General features: G+C 35.4%; 1 protein-coding gene across 2 annotated transcripts in view; it reads right to left on the bottom strand.

Annotated features, from left to right (window-relative positions):
• The window catches only part of LOC121425403 (hexokinase-2-like), a 39539-nt gene that overhangs the window by 4984 nt on the left and 17626 nt on the right, over window positions 1-16929 (bottom strand). For both annotated transcript variants that reach the window (XM_041621447.1, XM_041621448.1), the window contains 6 exons: window positions 8059-8198; window positions 5541-5661; window positions 4123-4214; window positions 2128-2227; window positions 1291-1480; window positions 41-196 (listed from right to left, as the gene is read on the bottom strand). In XM_041621447.1, the coding sequence (XP_041477381.1) occupies window positions 41-196; window positions 1291-1480; window positions 2128-2227; window positions 4123-4214; window positions 5541-5661; window positions 8059-8198 (799 nt within the window). The remainder of the gene's footprint in view (window positions 1-40; window positions 197-1290; window positions 1481-2127; window positions 2228-4122; window positions 4215-5540; window positions 5662-8058; window positions 8199-16929) is intronic.

Genomic DNA, 16929 nt, shown 5'->3' with positions numbered 1-16929 from the left:
GTATTAAGTACCCTGGTGATAAATTATGATGCGTACTCACTTTTCAATGTCTGTGAGGAACCTAGTCTCAAAGGAGTTTGCTGTATCTAGCTTTGTTGAGGAGACTCCGTTGAAGAGTAGTTTGGCCTGGACCAGTTTAACCATGACCTGCCGGCTAATCTCGCCTAGGTACATACCTGAAATCATCTTCTCGTATCTAAACAAGACATAAAAACACACAAAAAATACAAGATTAACAAGGATATTAAGTCCAAAGAGATCTACCACTCTGTATCTCTTGCCATATATCCATGTGCTTTTATGATAAGTCTTGATACACATCCCCTTTAATGTGGAGCGTTGTGGCCAAGTGGATTAGTCTTCGGACTTTAAAACAGAGGGTCGTGGGTTCGAATCCCAGCCATGGCGTAATTTCCTTCAGCAAGAAATTTATCCACATTGTACTGCACTCGACCCAGGTGAGGTAAATGGGTACCTAGCAGGAATTTATTCCTTGAAATGCCATCGCGCTGTAAAAGGCTGCTGGGCTAAAGCCAGGGTATTAATGTCCAATTAAGTGCAGAGGGACGCATTTGGCAGTGATTAAGCTATATTCCCATGTATTATTATTATCAAAACAATCTTAAATATATAGTAAATTTTGTTTAAAATTATGATTGCAATTAGATCCTCATCAAACAACAGGAATACTTGAACGCATTCTGTGAATATTTTGTGTAATATGCATAAGAATGTTTTGCGGGAAATCATTCTGGCACAGAGATTATTTGCTTTTCTGAGAATCATTTTTATGTGACCATTATAAAATATCATCATTATCATAAGCATTTCACTGAATATGATAAATCTAAACAATCTATAAACAAAATCTTCATCATTCACATCTTATTCCAAGGCATTTGTTTACACTTGCCACTCTCAACACAGGTGAAGTAAATGGGTACCTTGTAGAAAGAAGTTTCTTGAATGCTTAATAACCCCGATCATGGAAGCTGGGCTTAAGTTATGAATGTTGAATATTTTTAGCATTATTATTATACTAAGGTTGCAAATGTAATTTAAGAAAGATAACAACACTGGAGGACATGACAAAATCCTCAAGCTATGGTGTAAAATGAGATCCCTATGATCAATAGTAATTAAAACTGATTTTTTTTTGATTGAGCAAAGTTCTATCTTTACATTAAATTCATATACTGTCCTAAGATTAGTGTATTGGAATAGGCCACACAATTCTTGAGCTATGGTGTAAAGTGAAATCCCCTGTGATCAGTATCAACTCCAACTCACAGCTGTTTTCCTTGATTGAGTGAAGTGCTATCTACATTCATATCATATTCTGTCCTAATATCATCAAGGACGCCGTTATCTCCGAATGCTCCCCACTCCATGTTGACGATGGTCTCCCTTGCGTTTCCATCACCAGCCCATGTTCCGACTTTATTAACGTCTTCCATGTAACAGGCATTGGTACCAGTACCTGAGCAGATAACAGAGGAGAATCAAATTATTGTTAGATTTAAAGTAATATGGACATCAGCATGAATGCTTAATTAACGTTAATTATACGATTGATTGAATGTTTTATGTAACTGGGCCCTGATATGCCAAGGATTCCTCACAAGGACTGGGCAGGGCCCTGGTGCATAAAAGTTACTATCATGGCAACTTCACCATCCAATGGTAACTGCCGTGGTAACACTGCACAACCACCAATCAAAATCAAACATTTCATCAGAGTTACAATTAGTTGGCAAAATCATCAAGATAATAACTCTGGTGGAATAGGGTCATAGAATGTTGTACTTAATAAATTTGTTTGATATAGAAATCACTTTAATTCCGGTTCAGAGAAAAATAAAATTGGAACCAGATTAGGAAAACATGAGATAGAGAGCAAATACATTACACCCCACAACTCAAATCTCAGAATATTTCCTAAAAAATGAAGACAAGGGGCAGCATGTAATCAGGGTAGAATAAAAAAGCACAAACACCACCAAATATTTCTTTGATCGAATAAAAACGTTGGAATTGCTAAAAAAATCTTTAGGAACTGTATTTCTAAAATCTAATTTGTTTTATTTCTTTTATTTCAGATGAGGTTTTTCATTGGAGAAACCTTACCTAGAATAAGACCAACATACGTATTGTGATCAGAGTATGCACATGACATGAGAGTTCCTGTCGTGTCGTTAACGAGGGCTATTACATCGATTGCCACACCCTGCAAAAGAAAGAAAAATAACAGAATAATAATATGTTTTTAACATTGTCAGTCTGCATGTAATGAAACAAATATATGTACCAGAGCTAACACCTTATCAGGCCAGGATTTTTGGCTATTCTCTGGCTGGGGGGGGGGAGGTTTGGTTGAAATGGGCCATGATATCTACTTAATGCCTATTCAAACCTATATCAAACCAATTTCTATTTAAAATTTGTTTGATGCAACAATCAAACAAGAGTCTGTTCATTATTTGTTATACAGTGAGAAGTTTTAGTCCTCCCAAAAATCAAAACATGTTTTTATCATTTAAAATTAGTAATATACAGTTTACCAATGATACAAAGCTTTGTTTACTTTGACTGGGTTTGAATAATATGCAATCAATTAAAAAACCAACAGGTTCATTTGAAATGCTCGCATTCATTGATTTCCTAATTGAGGTAATTTGTCTTGCAAACAAACCACCAATACCAGCATATCCACTAAAAGGATTCCCGCTAACGTCCAAATACATGGTGGTTTCTAAAGATCTGCTGGTGCCAGTTACAGATGCAGAAGAAAATCCAAAGGTTAATATAAGGTCGAGGAGGAAACTGTGAAACAAGACTAGTTCCAAGCAAAAATTAAATGAGAGAGTCTTTAAAAATCAAGCTTGTTACCATCATCGTATTAATCCATTGGCGGAAATCCCAGGGGGGACAGGGGGAAGCGTCCCCCCTACCCAAAATAGTAGGGGGGACACAATATCAAATGTCCCCCCTTATATTTTTGGTCTTTAATGGTGGAAAAAAATACATCATTCAAAATCCAAATAAACATATGTATATATTTAAAAATACATAAAAAAACATAAAAATATATTTTGGGTGAGATGACCTTACTGTTTGGGTGATCATTTGGGGTAAAAACCTTTTTTCCTCCCTACCTTTGGGGAGAGATTTCCGCCCTTGCATTGATCTAGTAAGATATGCAAATTTAACTAATCCGACATGGTTTAATCCTAGTTGGTCTACTATCAGTTCATCTACAACCAGTTAACCACTTGGTCTAACTACCACTTAAACCACTTACTATTTTGTTTAAATTTCTAGTCACTAAATCCATTAAGTTTAATATCTACTTGGTCCAACATCATTTAGTCTATTTAATCAAATGGCCCATTTATAAATGTAATTTTCATTTGAATAAGTGCAAAAGAAGTAGATAAATTGGAAATTAAATCATCGTGGCATTACAGTAAATGACTTAGACCAAGACCTGGTTAGACCAGACTGTAATTAGACCAAATTGACAGTAGACTATATAGTGGTTTTAGCCACAGACATCTGAGAATTGGACCATCTGCTGGTAGTCCAAATGGATAAAAGCCAACAGGGAGATAAAGGGTTCCCAGCTTTTCAAGAAAACAAAATTCCCTGATTTTTCCTCATGAAGTTTAAAAATTCCCTAATAATAATTATTCAAACCCATTCCAAGTTTTGCATGTTTTCTAAGTTGTTGCAGTGAATTACATGTATTTTCGGTAAAAAAAATGATGTAAATCTAATTAGTACCACCATAACCAGTCATTAAATGGATGTTGTTTTTCTATGCAATATAACAGTCTAATTGACTACTGTGATTTTGACTTTTGGGCTGATCAATATTCCCTGATTTTTCCCTTAATTGATTTTGAGGCATTTTCCCCTGATTTAAATAAAGTATTTTGAAATCAAATTGCCTGGCTTTTCCCTGACCGGTAAAAAATAAAATAATTTTCCGACATCCCTAATTGGCTGGGAACCCTGACATAGTCGAGGCTGACCTTGAGGCCAAATTTTGCCAGCTTTGGCCTCAGCCAGTTAACACGTTAAAGGATCTATAAGGTTGGAATTTCAGTAAGAAATGCTTACCTTTCTTTTGCAGGCCTCGTTTAAAAGCTCCACCACATCTTGGCCTTCTACGCCAGAAGCTTTAAAACCTTTGGTCCATGTTGTGAGGTTTCCTATGCAAAGACAAAAAAAGGGGAAAAATACATATATTAATATATACCCTTCTACATGAACCATGCTCCCCTTTCCTGAAAGCACTGAGGTGTAACAGTTCTGACTCTTACCTTACCTTGTACAGTAATCAAGAGGGTCACGTGCTTGAATCCCATTACGACCTAGCATCCTTTGGCAAGGCGTCAATCTACACTTTGCCACTCTCCACCCAGTGTGAAATGGGCACCCGGTGGGTGTTCCATAAAGCTGTTTGTAAGTTAAGAGCGACTTGAAGAACGACTGGTGATCCTTTCTTATGCTCTAAATAATCACCAATGAACATTTTATTGTCAATTTCATTTTCCACAAGAAAGGGTCACCGGTTGTTCTTAAAGTTGCTCTAACCTTACGATCAGCTTTATGAAATGGCCCCCAGGTAAGACGCGAAAACCTATTGAGCGTGTCTGGCAATTGAGTCTTGGAACTCTTCTTGGAATGCTGCCTAGGGAGTGGAGAAGGTGCATGCATTGTATGTGTGTATTCCAGGATCTGACGATTGGGGTAATAAGATATCTATAAAGCACTTATTCAGAGACTTTTTTATGAGTGCAATGTGCCTCTTATTGTGACATCACACATCACTTCTTTGCATTAATCCTGACAGATTAGTCTACCACATTACATGTAGCTCAAAAACTATGCATTAGTATTTGGTAATGATGTACAATAATTCTCTTTCAAAGTGATACAAGCTCCATTTAAACACTACAATTGTTTAAATGGAATTCACAGATAATTCTACTGATTCTCTATGCTTCAATGCACTTGGGAATCATCATTCAGCTAAATATCTCTTTAATATTTCAACTGTTTTGATTATTACTAATATAAATGTCACCATGTTCGCTGTTGGCTCACAAATCCATCAATTACTAGGAATATATTATCTGTGTATTCTTTCAAAAGTGCTGTTAAACACATACTTGTCTTAAAGATGTAATTCTCTAGCAAGACAAATATTTGTTGTATTGGATATTTTCAACTTAGAGATTAATATAATTTCAAAGTATTATTACGCCTCACACACTCTTTGTAAATATTTGTAATACATGTAGTTGTTTGATTTGTTTTTTATTTTACTTCTTTTTTATCATTAGCTAGTTTCGACTTTTTGGCATTTTTTGTATATATCCCAAGGTGTGACAGTGGCTCAAGCATAAAATGATCATAATTATACATCTTTTCTATGTAAAAAGTAATGTATTTACTTTTGTGATGGTCTCAGGATGTACACTGTCATGACATGCAGAAACGAAATAAATGAATAAAAAAATAAATGTACATACCTGATTTAAGGCTCTTTTGTCTACAAGGAAATGAGAATGTGAATCCGAGAGGTAAACTCTTGTTGAGAAGGTCCTGTTCTTTCTTGAATTCATTCAAACAATCTGCGATGTAATCAAACAGCTGTGTGAGGATTTGAAGGAAAAAGAAGAATAAGTTAGACAAAGATTATTACAAAATGTTAATTTTAATAATGGTAATCGTGTTAATGGTAACAGTTTATAAGAATTAATTCGCAGCCAATTTAAAATCACAATTCACCATTTTCATGATGGGAAATTATAAAACAACTTTTATCCAGCATTTTAAGGTTAAAGTATCATCATATCGATAGGTGGAGAATGGTAATTTGTTTCACAAAGGACTTGTCAGATTTAAAAAAAATCTTAACAGTTGCCTTAGTTACAGTAAGTTGTCAGATCTGACAACCTGGGGGGGGGGGAGGGTCATGAAACCCTTGCTCCTTATTTGGTTATCTTTTAATGCTTTTTTTTTTTTTGTTTTTAAGATAATTTGTATAGAGCACTATATGAAAATTATACATCATCAATGTTTTCAATGCCAATTTTGTTGTATCTATAAGTGTATTTTGTTTCATGTAAAAGGTAAAGTAAAGGAATAAAGTCTATAACAAGTACATTTGCAATGCAAAATTTATATCAATTTATAAAACACTGCTTTCCCTTATAAATTAGCAAAAGTTATGCTTCATATTTTCTTTTAATGAATACATAAAAATGCAGATAGTGTTGCGAGTTTGAATGGAAAATAAGCTGAAGAAAACTGAGTTCAAGTGTTAACTTGTCCCGAGAGAGGGAAGGGGGGTCATGATTTGTGTTTGGTTTGTAAAAAATGAAAATAGACAGCTGTCAATCTTTCAGTTAGAGATAAAGTAATGATGAATTATTGTAAAATCATTCATGATATCAAGATTAGTCAACATTTGTCTTTTGTCTAGACTCCCAAGGCAATGACCGATAGCAGAGCATTTTCTTGTGATATGTAATTTCTACTTTGAATGGAAAAGAAAGAAAAAATCTGCTAATTAAGCATACTATCGATAATTCTAATGAGTGTCTTTATAGTGATGATAAAAGGCAATTAAACCTTATCAACATTATATTTTTACCATCAGTGTCAATATATTTTGCACAGATAAGAACCAATACACATAGAAATTTGATTGATGTAAAATAAAAAAGCAAATGATTATCTGCTAATCAAGCAGAACTTCATCACTAATTTGGATAATTTCAACAAGCACATTAAAGTAAACAATGATAAAAGACATTTTTAATATCTAATAGGAAATTTTATTATCGGAGTAAAAACTGTCAATAAGTTTCACATACATAAAAACCGATGCACATATGAACTAGATCGCTGATAATGGGGATTGAAAGAAAAAATAATTAGAATGAAGGTTAAGAAAAGGTCTAGAGCTTTGCCTGCAGTGTCTGCAAGCATTGTCGACAGTGACTGATAGTAATGTTCGCCTTGCATAATCACACAAATGGAAGAAATTCATCGGCAAGACCATTTTTCTAATAATTGATTAGGGCAACATACAACCCGTCATGCATTTTGAGACAATTACTGAACCTATTATTTGAACAACTTTTTCGATTGCTCTGAAAGAAAACAGAAATCTCTCTTTTACTTCTTGGTGATAAATTGATTGGGTCACATGCTTGGTTGCGTCTGAATGCTATACACTTTGAGGTGCTTGCATTCTTGGGTTCAATAGACGTCACTTTCTATAGAATTTATGATCCAGATAATTGATGGAGTGCTCCAAAATGGAGCACGAAGACAGACACGTGGATGTTTCCCATCTTGTTGGTGTTTTGACCTTGAATTGGGCAGTCTTTAATTGAATCTTGATGCTCAATGTATCTTTTATGCAAACTCATGTCTGAATTGCTGGCCGTGATGATGCACATCTAAAGATCAAAATTTGTTCTTGTTTTGAATTCAAATAAAGGGGGGGGGGGGGAGTGCACATCTCAAAGTGACATTGGGAGGCAATTCCTCAAGCAAATTGAATGTCAGAAATGGTGCTTGCTGAAAAGCAATTGAAATCGTCAAAATGATATAACTGATTCAATTCATCCACAGATCACAAGCACTGCAGTCTCCACACAGATAAGCATATATGGGTCTTCATCTAAATTGTTGGCTCTACAGTGATATATTCTTAACTTCAGGGCATTGGGAAAAAATATGTTGCATGCAGCTGATAATTAAAATATCCTGCAAATCATTTGAAAGCTCAGTATGAATTCCACCACAAGTTCTATTCATAAGGAATTCATCATGATCTGCCTTTACACGGCATGCAAACAAATTTTTGATACTTTCGCAAATACCTACACTACATTTCCCTCCCATAAAACTGAATTATCACACTGTGGCCGTATTAATAGATTTAAAAAAAAATTATAAACACAAAAAAAGAAGCACATTTTTTAATATCAATTTTCTTTTTTTTTTAATAAAACAAAAATGAGTGGAATTTACCTGGTCTCCTGTTCCAACCATGAACTTTTGATCAATGGCGTACGTCTTACTCTCCATCTTTACTTCTCCTTCCAGGAGACGTACCAGGAGAACACGGAAATTGCTTCCTCCAAGATCCAGGGCAAAGAAGTCTCCTCGCTCTGTGGATGAGGAATTTAGGAAGCAGAGAGGGAAAAGGGAGGGGGAGGGTGAGGAGGAAGGAAAAAATAAGAGGTTATATTATAAGGTTATATTAAAAAAATTGACTGAAATCTTTAATAAGTGGATCAATCTTGTATAAAATGCATTACAAACATAATGTTTTAATAAATATGGCATGTTTGAGTTAGCAAAAATTCCAAGTTTAATGGTCAATGCTGTTCCATAATATCTACACATCATGTACAATGCAAATCAATAGTAGGGTACTATTATAAAAAGATGACCCCCCGAAAAAAAACCACCAAAAAAAATGGCTATGGTTTAGGATTCCATAATATGACTATTAATGCTGTCTTGGTGATATAAATTTTTCATGCACAGATTTGTACATTCTGAAATCATTGGTCTACCAGGTACTAATACCGGTAATACAAGTCATATCCTAGTTCGTAAGAAATACAGTAGCCTGATGTGGTTGCAAAATAATTTATCTACCCCAACAAAATAAGAGAACAAGGATAAAAAAATCCAGACATCCTGTTTACCCTTTTCAATTATTAATGCAGAGTCACCTTTAGGGATATTCTTTTTTTTTTAACTTCAGGAAATGGAAGTCTGATTTACAAAATTATTCACGAGCAAGTCTGTGTAAATAACTCCCATAAAACTCAGTGTAATCATTAAACAGGATTTTCTCCTAGGGTTACTCTAATCTATGTATGCTGTCAGTACAACTTAATAACACTATCGAGACTTTAGATTAGCATATTGTGGTATGATACGTCTCACGATACTGGGTATCTGACTATCTGAACACTGTCAATGTTGCTGAGTTTTGTCACATCATACTTCATAGTCCCATTTCATTCAGATTTGTCATAATAAAAATTGAAATTTCTAGATAATTTCTCTTTTATGAATCTCCATCTGATTCTGATTAAATTTCCAATATTTTTCCTATTCAAATTTTTCTCATTTCATTCAAAGGATCTTGATATCCTGGGTCCCATTGCATAAAAAGTATTTTTTTAATATGGTATTACACTTTGCCATCGAATGGTAATTACCATGTTATCAATGCTCAACAGCCAATCAAAATCAAGGATTCTGTAAAAGTTACCATTGGATGGTACCATAATGGTAACTCCTCATACAACAGTGCCTAGGTTAGGCATCCTTTTCACAAGGTCACTTGAAGATTACAAACACTTCATGATAGAGTCATAAGTTGCCCTACTTGACTTTCAATGTTACACACTTGTACATGGGCCATAAGGGATATATATATATATATATTGTGATATGGAGTAGGATCATGAAGGGCAACACCGGATTCCAAACATTGCAGGAGCAGCGGAAATGCGCATAGCAGAAGGTCTGATCTTCAGGGGACGTCTGGAGAGAGGGAGAGAGAGGAAATGCTGTAGTACCGGTATTAAGGAACGAGCTGAAGCCAGACTATGGACTGGCTAAGGGCAGGCTGAGGGCATGCTAGGGCCACAGAGGGGCAGGCTGAGGGTATCATGGGGGCATACTGGGGGGCGTGTCAGGGGTAGGCGGCAGACAAATAATGGGCTTGTACTATTAGAAGAAATGAATGAAAGAGATGGATTAAAGGGATGGGTTGGTCAGATCAAGAGTTTCATAACAGATAAGAGGGGGGGGGGGGGGAGGGACAGAATCTTACAAGCAAAGCAAAAGAGGAGTCCACTGTGAATTAAAAGGACACTGAAATGTTGAGAAAAAAAGGGGGTGCCTCCTGAATTTGTGCATGAATTGAGTGAAGAAGTCTAATGGTGTAAAAAGGACATTATTTTCCCCCTATACTTGCCACTCCAACCTGATAATGAAACCCTTCTAAATTTTAGTATGAAAAGACCTTTATTTTAATTGTGTATTTTATATTAGATCTCACTGAATGCCAGTCAAAGGCATCACAAGGTCGACTTTAAAAGAATGAATGACCAACACGACCAACCAGGATAGCAATTCATCAGAGAGCAACGTTGAGGATGTTGGGGACTTGAAGATAACACTTAATACATCTTCTATCTATCATCAAAGAGAGCAATCTATCTGATAGCACCTTTGATCAAGTTGGGGATGTCACCCATACAATTAGCCTATGCAGGGGGTAGTTACAGGGGTTCAACCCCCTTAAATTTTTTTGGATCCCCACCCCTACTACCAAAAGTATGACCAAAAATTTGTGATGAAGACCCTTTTTCTTTTCTTTTTCTTGGGGGGGGTGTGTCAGCATTTCATTTAGCTTGAAAACACCTCCCTTTTAAAAAAAATCCTGCGTATGCTACTCAACCATACCCCTTTCATAGTGCGCTCCTTCCTGTTTGTAGCAAACAGTGATCTGCGTCACAAATGAGGAGAGCAATGATACTAGACCCTATTCTGTCTGTTGATTATGTTGAATTTAAAATATTTCAAGTTTTATATATTTCATACCAGAGTAGGTTTGTTGAATCATAATATGCTGGTGCTTTTCAAAGAAAATTGTCCATAAGGGTAAAATATGCTAACCTTGCTGTAGGACAAAAATGAAATATTTCATTTTTTTAAAATCACGTACATACCACAGCAAGTGTGTGACACTGATATCATGCATATCACTGTTTTAGGACGCAATACAGATTTTATGCAATAAATTTGAAATTTTACATCCAAATTTGATGACATCTCTCAGATAAATTTCAAGCTAGTGCACATGTAATAGGCATGCAGAGAAATAATCAAGTGATCTTTCAGAAAGAAATGTATTGTTTGCTAGCTTGCATTCACTAACTAATTACCAGCTAGTGGCAAACGAGTTACTACCTTGCAGTACATTCTGTGGGCGATGTAGGGTGACCTTGGCCTTTAATAAGAGAACGAGCCTTTTAACGGTGAAGAGAGATCAACATAGAGTGCCCTCCAACGTAGATGAACTATTCATCAAGCTATCAGGTGTAACAAGCTTTCATTCAGTAACAACATCTACTTCACTACTACGACCTGAATGTCAAATGCATACTACTGTGCAGGCCTTCCTAGATTACACCCACCATCACGCCTTCCCCTGTGACATACATGGATGTGATATAATGGGCGATTTCATACATGTCCTACAGGACATTGAGAAAACAATTTCTAGTCTCTTTAAAGAGAAAATCCAGTAGTTGCAGTAAACACTGATTTCATGAGAAAGTCTGTAAAACAAGGCTTAATTGTCAGTATATCATCGAGGATCTAGATCTGGTACAGTTACATTAACTGAACTTTGTGAAATCTTGAAATCTACGCTGAAAAATGTTCACACCGAAGATCCCCAACACAGATAAGCGCACATGGGAATCATTGCTTAGAGCGTCGGGCCCGACGCTTTACCCGAATCCTGTGCTTATTTGCTGATTTCTCAGCAATTACACAATTTCTTCCAGAATCCTTTGGCACATGCATTTTATTTATACAGACAGACACTTTGGTGGTCATTTCATTGGATTCTGTACGAACTCATTTTGATATTGTTACCAAAACTAGCATTTACCTTTAATAGCTGAATGCTTGAGCAATCTTTTTTGTCAATGATATAGTGGGTAGTCATGTGAAAAAACGATAACCAATCAAAAATGTATGATTAAGAGTGAATTAAAGGTGAAAGTGTCTCGCACGGAACTCATAAATGTCCCATACGACATGCAACATTCTCACCTCCAACACCCATGGACGGACATATCTTTGTTGGTTGTCATTTTTTAACATGACTACCCAGTAGTCCATATACTTGATCATCACCACAAAACAAATTGAACAGACATGTGTACCAGCATGATTGTATGCTGTAAATACATTGATGTTAGAAATGGAAGGAATACAGATGGGTATATGTTGTTTATTTTACAGGCTACTAGACTTTTATTTCCACTCCACTCCAATATTCATTTGAAATTATTACCTTCTTACAGTTACAAAGTGCTGCACACACTACTCCATGTTTGGGCCATATAAAACAATATTAGTATTTTGCTTTTAAAGATGAGTCCATTATCAGTTGGGCTTATTTGATCTACTGTACATTTGGTCTAATAATAGTCTAATTCTGTTAACTTATTAAAAAAAATTAAATGAACATATAGAATAAGTGGCATTAGAGGATATTAGATAAAATTAATACTGAAAATTAGACCAGGTGATTAGACTGACTATTGGTATATATTAATGAAGTGATATGAAAACAAATGAGAGAGAAGACGAAGCGGGTATAGACCAATTCAGCGTTCCTCAGAGGGAATAAGAAAAGATGAGGGGGTAAAAAAGGAGATAAAGGAGAAAAAAGAGGATTTAATACATTTTGGAACTAAGCTCTTCATATGAACAGGATGGGGGGGGGGGGGTGGGGTGCAGAGTAAATGAGGGAATATAAAATAAAGACAACAAAAACGCCAGAGCTGAACTCTCTACAATCTAGTTTCTTCAGGTAACAAATACAGTATAAGCCTACCCCAGGGACAGTAAATACAGACTGGATTACTAAAGTAAATGGAATCCTATCCGAGCCTTCATTGGAAATACATGTAGAAATACAATGTAGGATAAATAAGATTGAGGTTTCATTTGTGAAGATCACTATTACATATAATAAAAGAAAAAAAAAGAAATTATTGCAAAATACCACCTGATACGTCCACAAGAATACACATGGAAAGCTTTTAAGCTTTTGAGGCTGACGTTATTTCCAACAAGTTGGAAATGGATAACTTCTCTCTCTGTTCATTGAGTAACAGAGAAATGAGGAGTTCACGAAAGGGACATTTAAAAAAAAATGCTGCACAATCGTGTTCATATTACCCCCAGGTAGGCTGACATTTGGCATTTTCTCAGTGCCAAATTAAACAAAAGTTGAATTCAATGTTGGCACACAAGTACTGTTTAAGATTTTATTTTTATATATTTGGCCTGTTTTAACTGCTTGAAGTGACAATATTAAAAAAAAATCAACCTATTTATCTTAAAGGTCAAGTCCACCTCAGAAAAATGTTGATTTAAATCAAAAGAGAAAAATCAGACAAGCACAATACTGAAAATTTCATCAAAATCGGATGTAAAATAAGAAAGTTATGACATTTCAAAGTTTCGCTTATTTTCAACAAAATAGTTATATGAACGAGCCAGTTACATCCAAATGAGAGTCGATGACATCACTCACTATTTCTTTTGTTTTTTATTGTTTGAATTATACAATATTTCAATTTTTACGAATTTGATGATTAGGACCTCATTGCCTGAAGCACAAAATGTTAAAATAATGGAATTCCAAGTGTTCAGGGAGGAATGAAACTTCATTTCACATGACAATGACGAGAAAATAAAAATATTTCATATTGTATATAATAAAATACAAAAGAAATAGTGAGTGAGTGATGTCATCAACTCTCTCATTTGGATGTAACTGGCTCGTCATATAACTATTTTGTTGAAAATAAGCGAAACTTTAAAATGCAATAACTTTCTTATTTTACATCCGATTTTGATGAAATTTTCAGTGTTATGCTTGTTGAATTTTTCTCTTTTTATTCAAATCAAGTTTTTGTTGGGGTGGACTTGTCCTTCAAGAAACATGTTCATTGCTACTTCTAAAATTGGGTGAGTATTAATGCATAGCCTACAGTGTTGAAAACTATAGTAGAATTCAGCATGTAGCATTGAATATGAACAAATAAATCCAACGTTGCAAAAATCCCATATTGGTACCCATACCAGAGCCTTTAGAAATGTGACCCTGGATGGTACCCTGTCTGCTCTTGAACAATAAATCAAAGGGTTTCTTTTATGGAAATCTCATTCCCAGTGTTGGGCTGTTACACAAGGCCTGTTCTCACTGGTCTGCAAAGTTAACAAAACATGTGGCTTTATTATACTTTATAGCCTATACTGATTTGGAAAAAAACAACAAAATTTTCAGTTCAAGTTCAGTGGACCTCAGTTTATTTATCCAATATAAGATTCAAAGTGAATCAATATGAATGAAATGCAAAGTGAAAAGGGTAATGGCTCATGTGAACCTGAGTCTTGTAATTCTTGTTCAAATTTCCTTTTTAGTTAAAACTGTAGAATGATACGAAATGAATGCCCCTTCTTGTCGGCCCTGGAGATTTTTAGTGTCCCTTTTTTATGCGATTTGAGCTGTATTACATGTACATATATGCTGGCTTTGCCCCCAAACTGTTGAATTTGAATGCCTTGAATATTGTAGGTAGCCACACTCTAGCGAGTGTCAATTGTAATTTGTATGCAAGTTTGAGCAAACTAGGTTGATGATAATGCACCTAATGTACTATAGCAGCAAGGGTATGCACTGCAGAGGAAATAACAGAGCCAGCAGATCATGAAGAATTTCATTCCATGGCCTTTTGTTCACTATTGCACTTTTTATGATTTATCTATTGGACTGGAAATTCAATGGAATAAAAAAAAAGGCTGAAAATGAAAACTGATGAATGCAGAAAAAAAAGAAACCTGTTGCAGTATAAGGAGTTTGATGTTTTGAGTTGTGATGAATGCATTAGTAATGCTCATCCATTATCACCTATTCAATGCAAAATTTCTAAAAGCCCTACAATATGTAAATGACTTGTGAAGAATTTGGACAGGTGAAAGAAGTCAACTGATGTAGGCTAAATACATGTACAGTAAAACATCTCGGTACTGGTGTACCGTTGGCATATATGTAGGCCTATTAATCAAGACCCTCAACAAAATGTCAGCTACTCATGTTAAGACTCCTAAGAGCAATTTGAAGAAAATTTGCCGAGGAATTCAGCCAGGCCCCTGAAGAGGCAATCATTCCCAATCTTTAATCAAATCAGCAACGGCATGTACATGTACATGATTTATAATTGAGCACTCAACAGGCCTTTAGCATGCCTCTACTGGTTGTGTAAGGGCACTAATCCAGTACACTTATATTATTAGGTGGTCTGTCTATGACAGATCACCTATTGATTTCGTCAGAATTTTCTTTATTTCTTTATTCTTATCACCTATGTTTGTCGCCAACTTTTCTCCGAATTGGCTAAATCAATTTAGCTGATTTTTCTGTCATATATAGAATCTATCATAGAGACGGCATACTAAGCTTTTCAAGGTCATCTGGTCATGATGACGTCATCTACGCGCCATTTTGTAAAATTCTTCATTTGATCATATCTTCATTATCAATTATCAAAAATTAACAATATTTACATGACATTAACTTCATGTCAAGGGTCAACTGTCAATGTAATCAAAGGTCATGTAAAGGTCATGACGCGCGCGTACGCGCACGTCAAAGGTAAAAAAATCGTCCAAATGACCTATAAATTTTTTTGAGTACGTTTCAGGTCATTTTAAGCATTTCAAAAATTTGCGCGCGCGCACATATGCGCGCACGTTTCCGCGCGTTACACCTTAACGCAACGCAGAAAAACCGTTTCTTTTAATATCATTGCATTGCTAATAAAATTCTGAGCAATTTGATACCTTGATCAACCTTCTACAACCATTAATAACGAAATTAACACCCGTTAAACTTTGCAGCACGTGTGCGCGCGAGCTCTCACTATAGGCCATATATGGGCAAAAACATGCCTATTGTAAATTCACTGTAGCTCTTTAAATAATCCGTTGACCCCAATTTTTTTTTCATATATCGATAGAGTATGAGTTGTAGATCTGATTTCATGTCACCATTGTCCCTAAATTATATCGTGACGTCATCAAATAGGCGCCCAAACTAAAAATTTTATTTTTTTCAAAAATGACGTCATCAAATTTATGCAAATTTGGCTGTAACTTCTCGAATATAGATCATTTTTCGCCCAGATTTCATTACGTTGTAGTTTATAATGTACTCTTTCTCCTCAGTTAACATGAATATTCGTTTTGAGAAACGCATCATTGCGTAAAACAGCGATGAAAAGAGGCATGTCATTTTTCCTCATTTTGCGTGTAATCTCTATGGGACATGACTTTTTCCCAAAACTAGATTCGACATTCCTCTATTTCGTGAGCCATATTTCCATTTTTTCTTGTCAGCTTTCCTTGAGCTTTTAACATGTTGTAGCTGAGATTCTGGGCTATCGGAAGTGTGCCCTTCATTTTTGATCAGATGCCGGGATCATGCCCGTATTTCACTTGCAAAATTGGAATTGTAATTTTCAAAATTGCTTACGTGTAATCTCTATGGGGAATATCGTGGCTCAATGGATAACGCATTTGACTTGCTTTCTCGAGGGCGGAGGTTCGATTCCTGGGGTAGAAAAGATGATTTTTTTTTCATTTTTTTTTTCTTTTTGCCACCTCTTACATGATCCTTTATGATAATTAAAAGGTATGAAAGTTAAAATTTAGCAAGATAAAACAGATTATAATTGTTTTTTTCATATCACATGTATTTTGTGTGTAATCTCTATGGGACATGACTTTTTCTCAAAACTAGATTCGACATTCCTCTATTTCGTGAGCCATATCTCCATTTCTTCTTGTCAGTTTTGCCGGAGCTTTTAATATGTTATAGCTGAGATTCTGGGCTTTCGGTAATGTGCCCTCCACTTTTTGATCAGATGCCGGGATCATGCCCGTTTTTCACTTGCAATATTGGAATTGTAATTCTCAATATTGCTTACGTGTAAAGTCTATGGGAATCATTAATAATCACATTGAGCAATGGTCAAAATTTATTCTTAGGATGTCTAGAATCAA

The sequence above is a fragment of the Lytechinus variegatus genome, chromosome 12, assembly GCF_018143015.1.
Source record: "Lytechinus variegatus isolate NC3 chromosome 12, Lvar_3.0, whole genome shotgun sequence".
NCBI classification, from domain to species: domain Eukaryota; kingdom Metazoa; phylum Echinodermata; class Echinoidea; order Temnopleuroida; family Toxopneustidae; genus Lytechinus; species Lytechinus variegatus.
The sequence above is the reverse complement of the archived record's forward strand: the minus strand, read 5'-3'. Positions and strand labels throughout refer to the sequence as shown.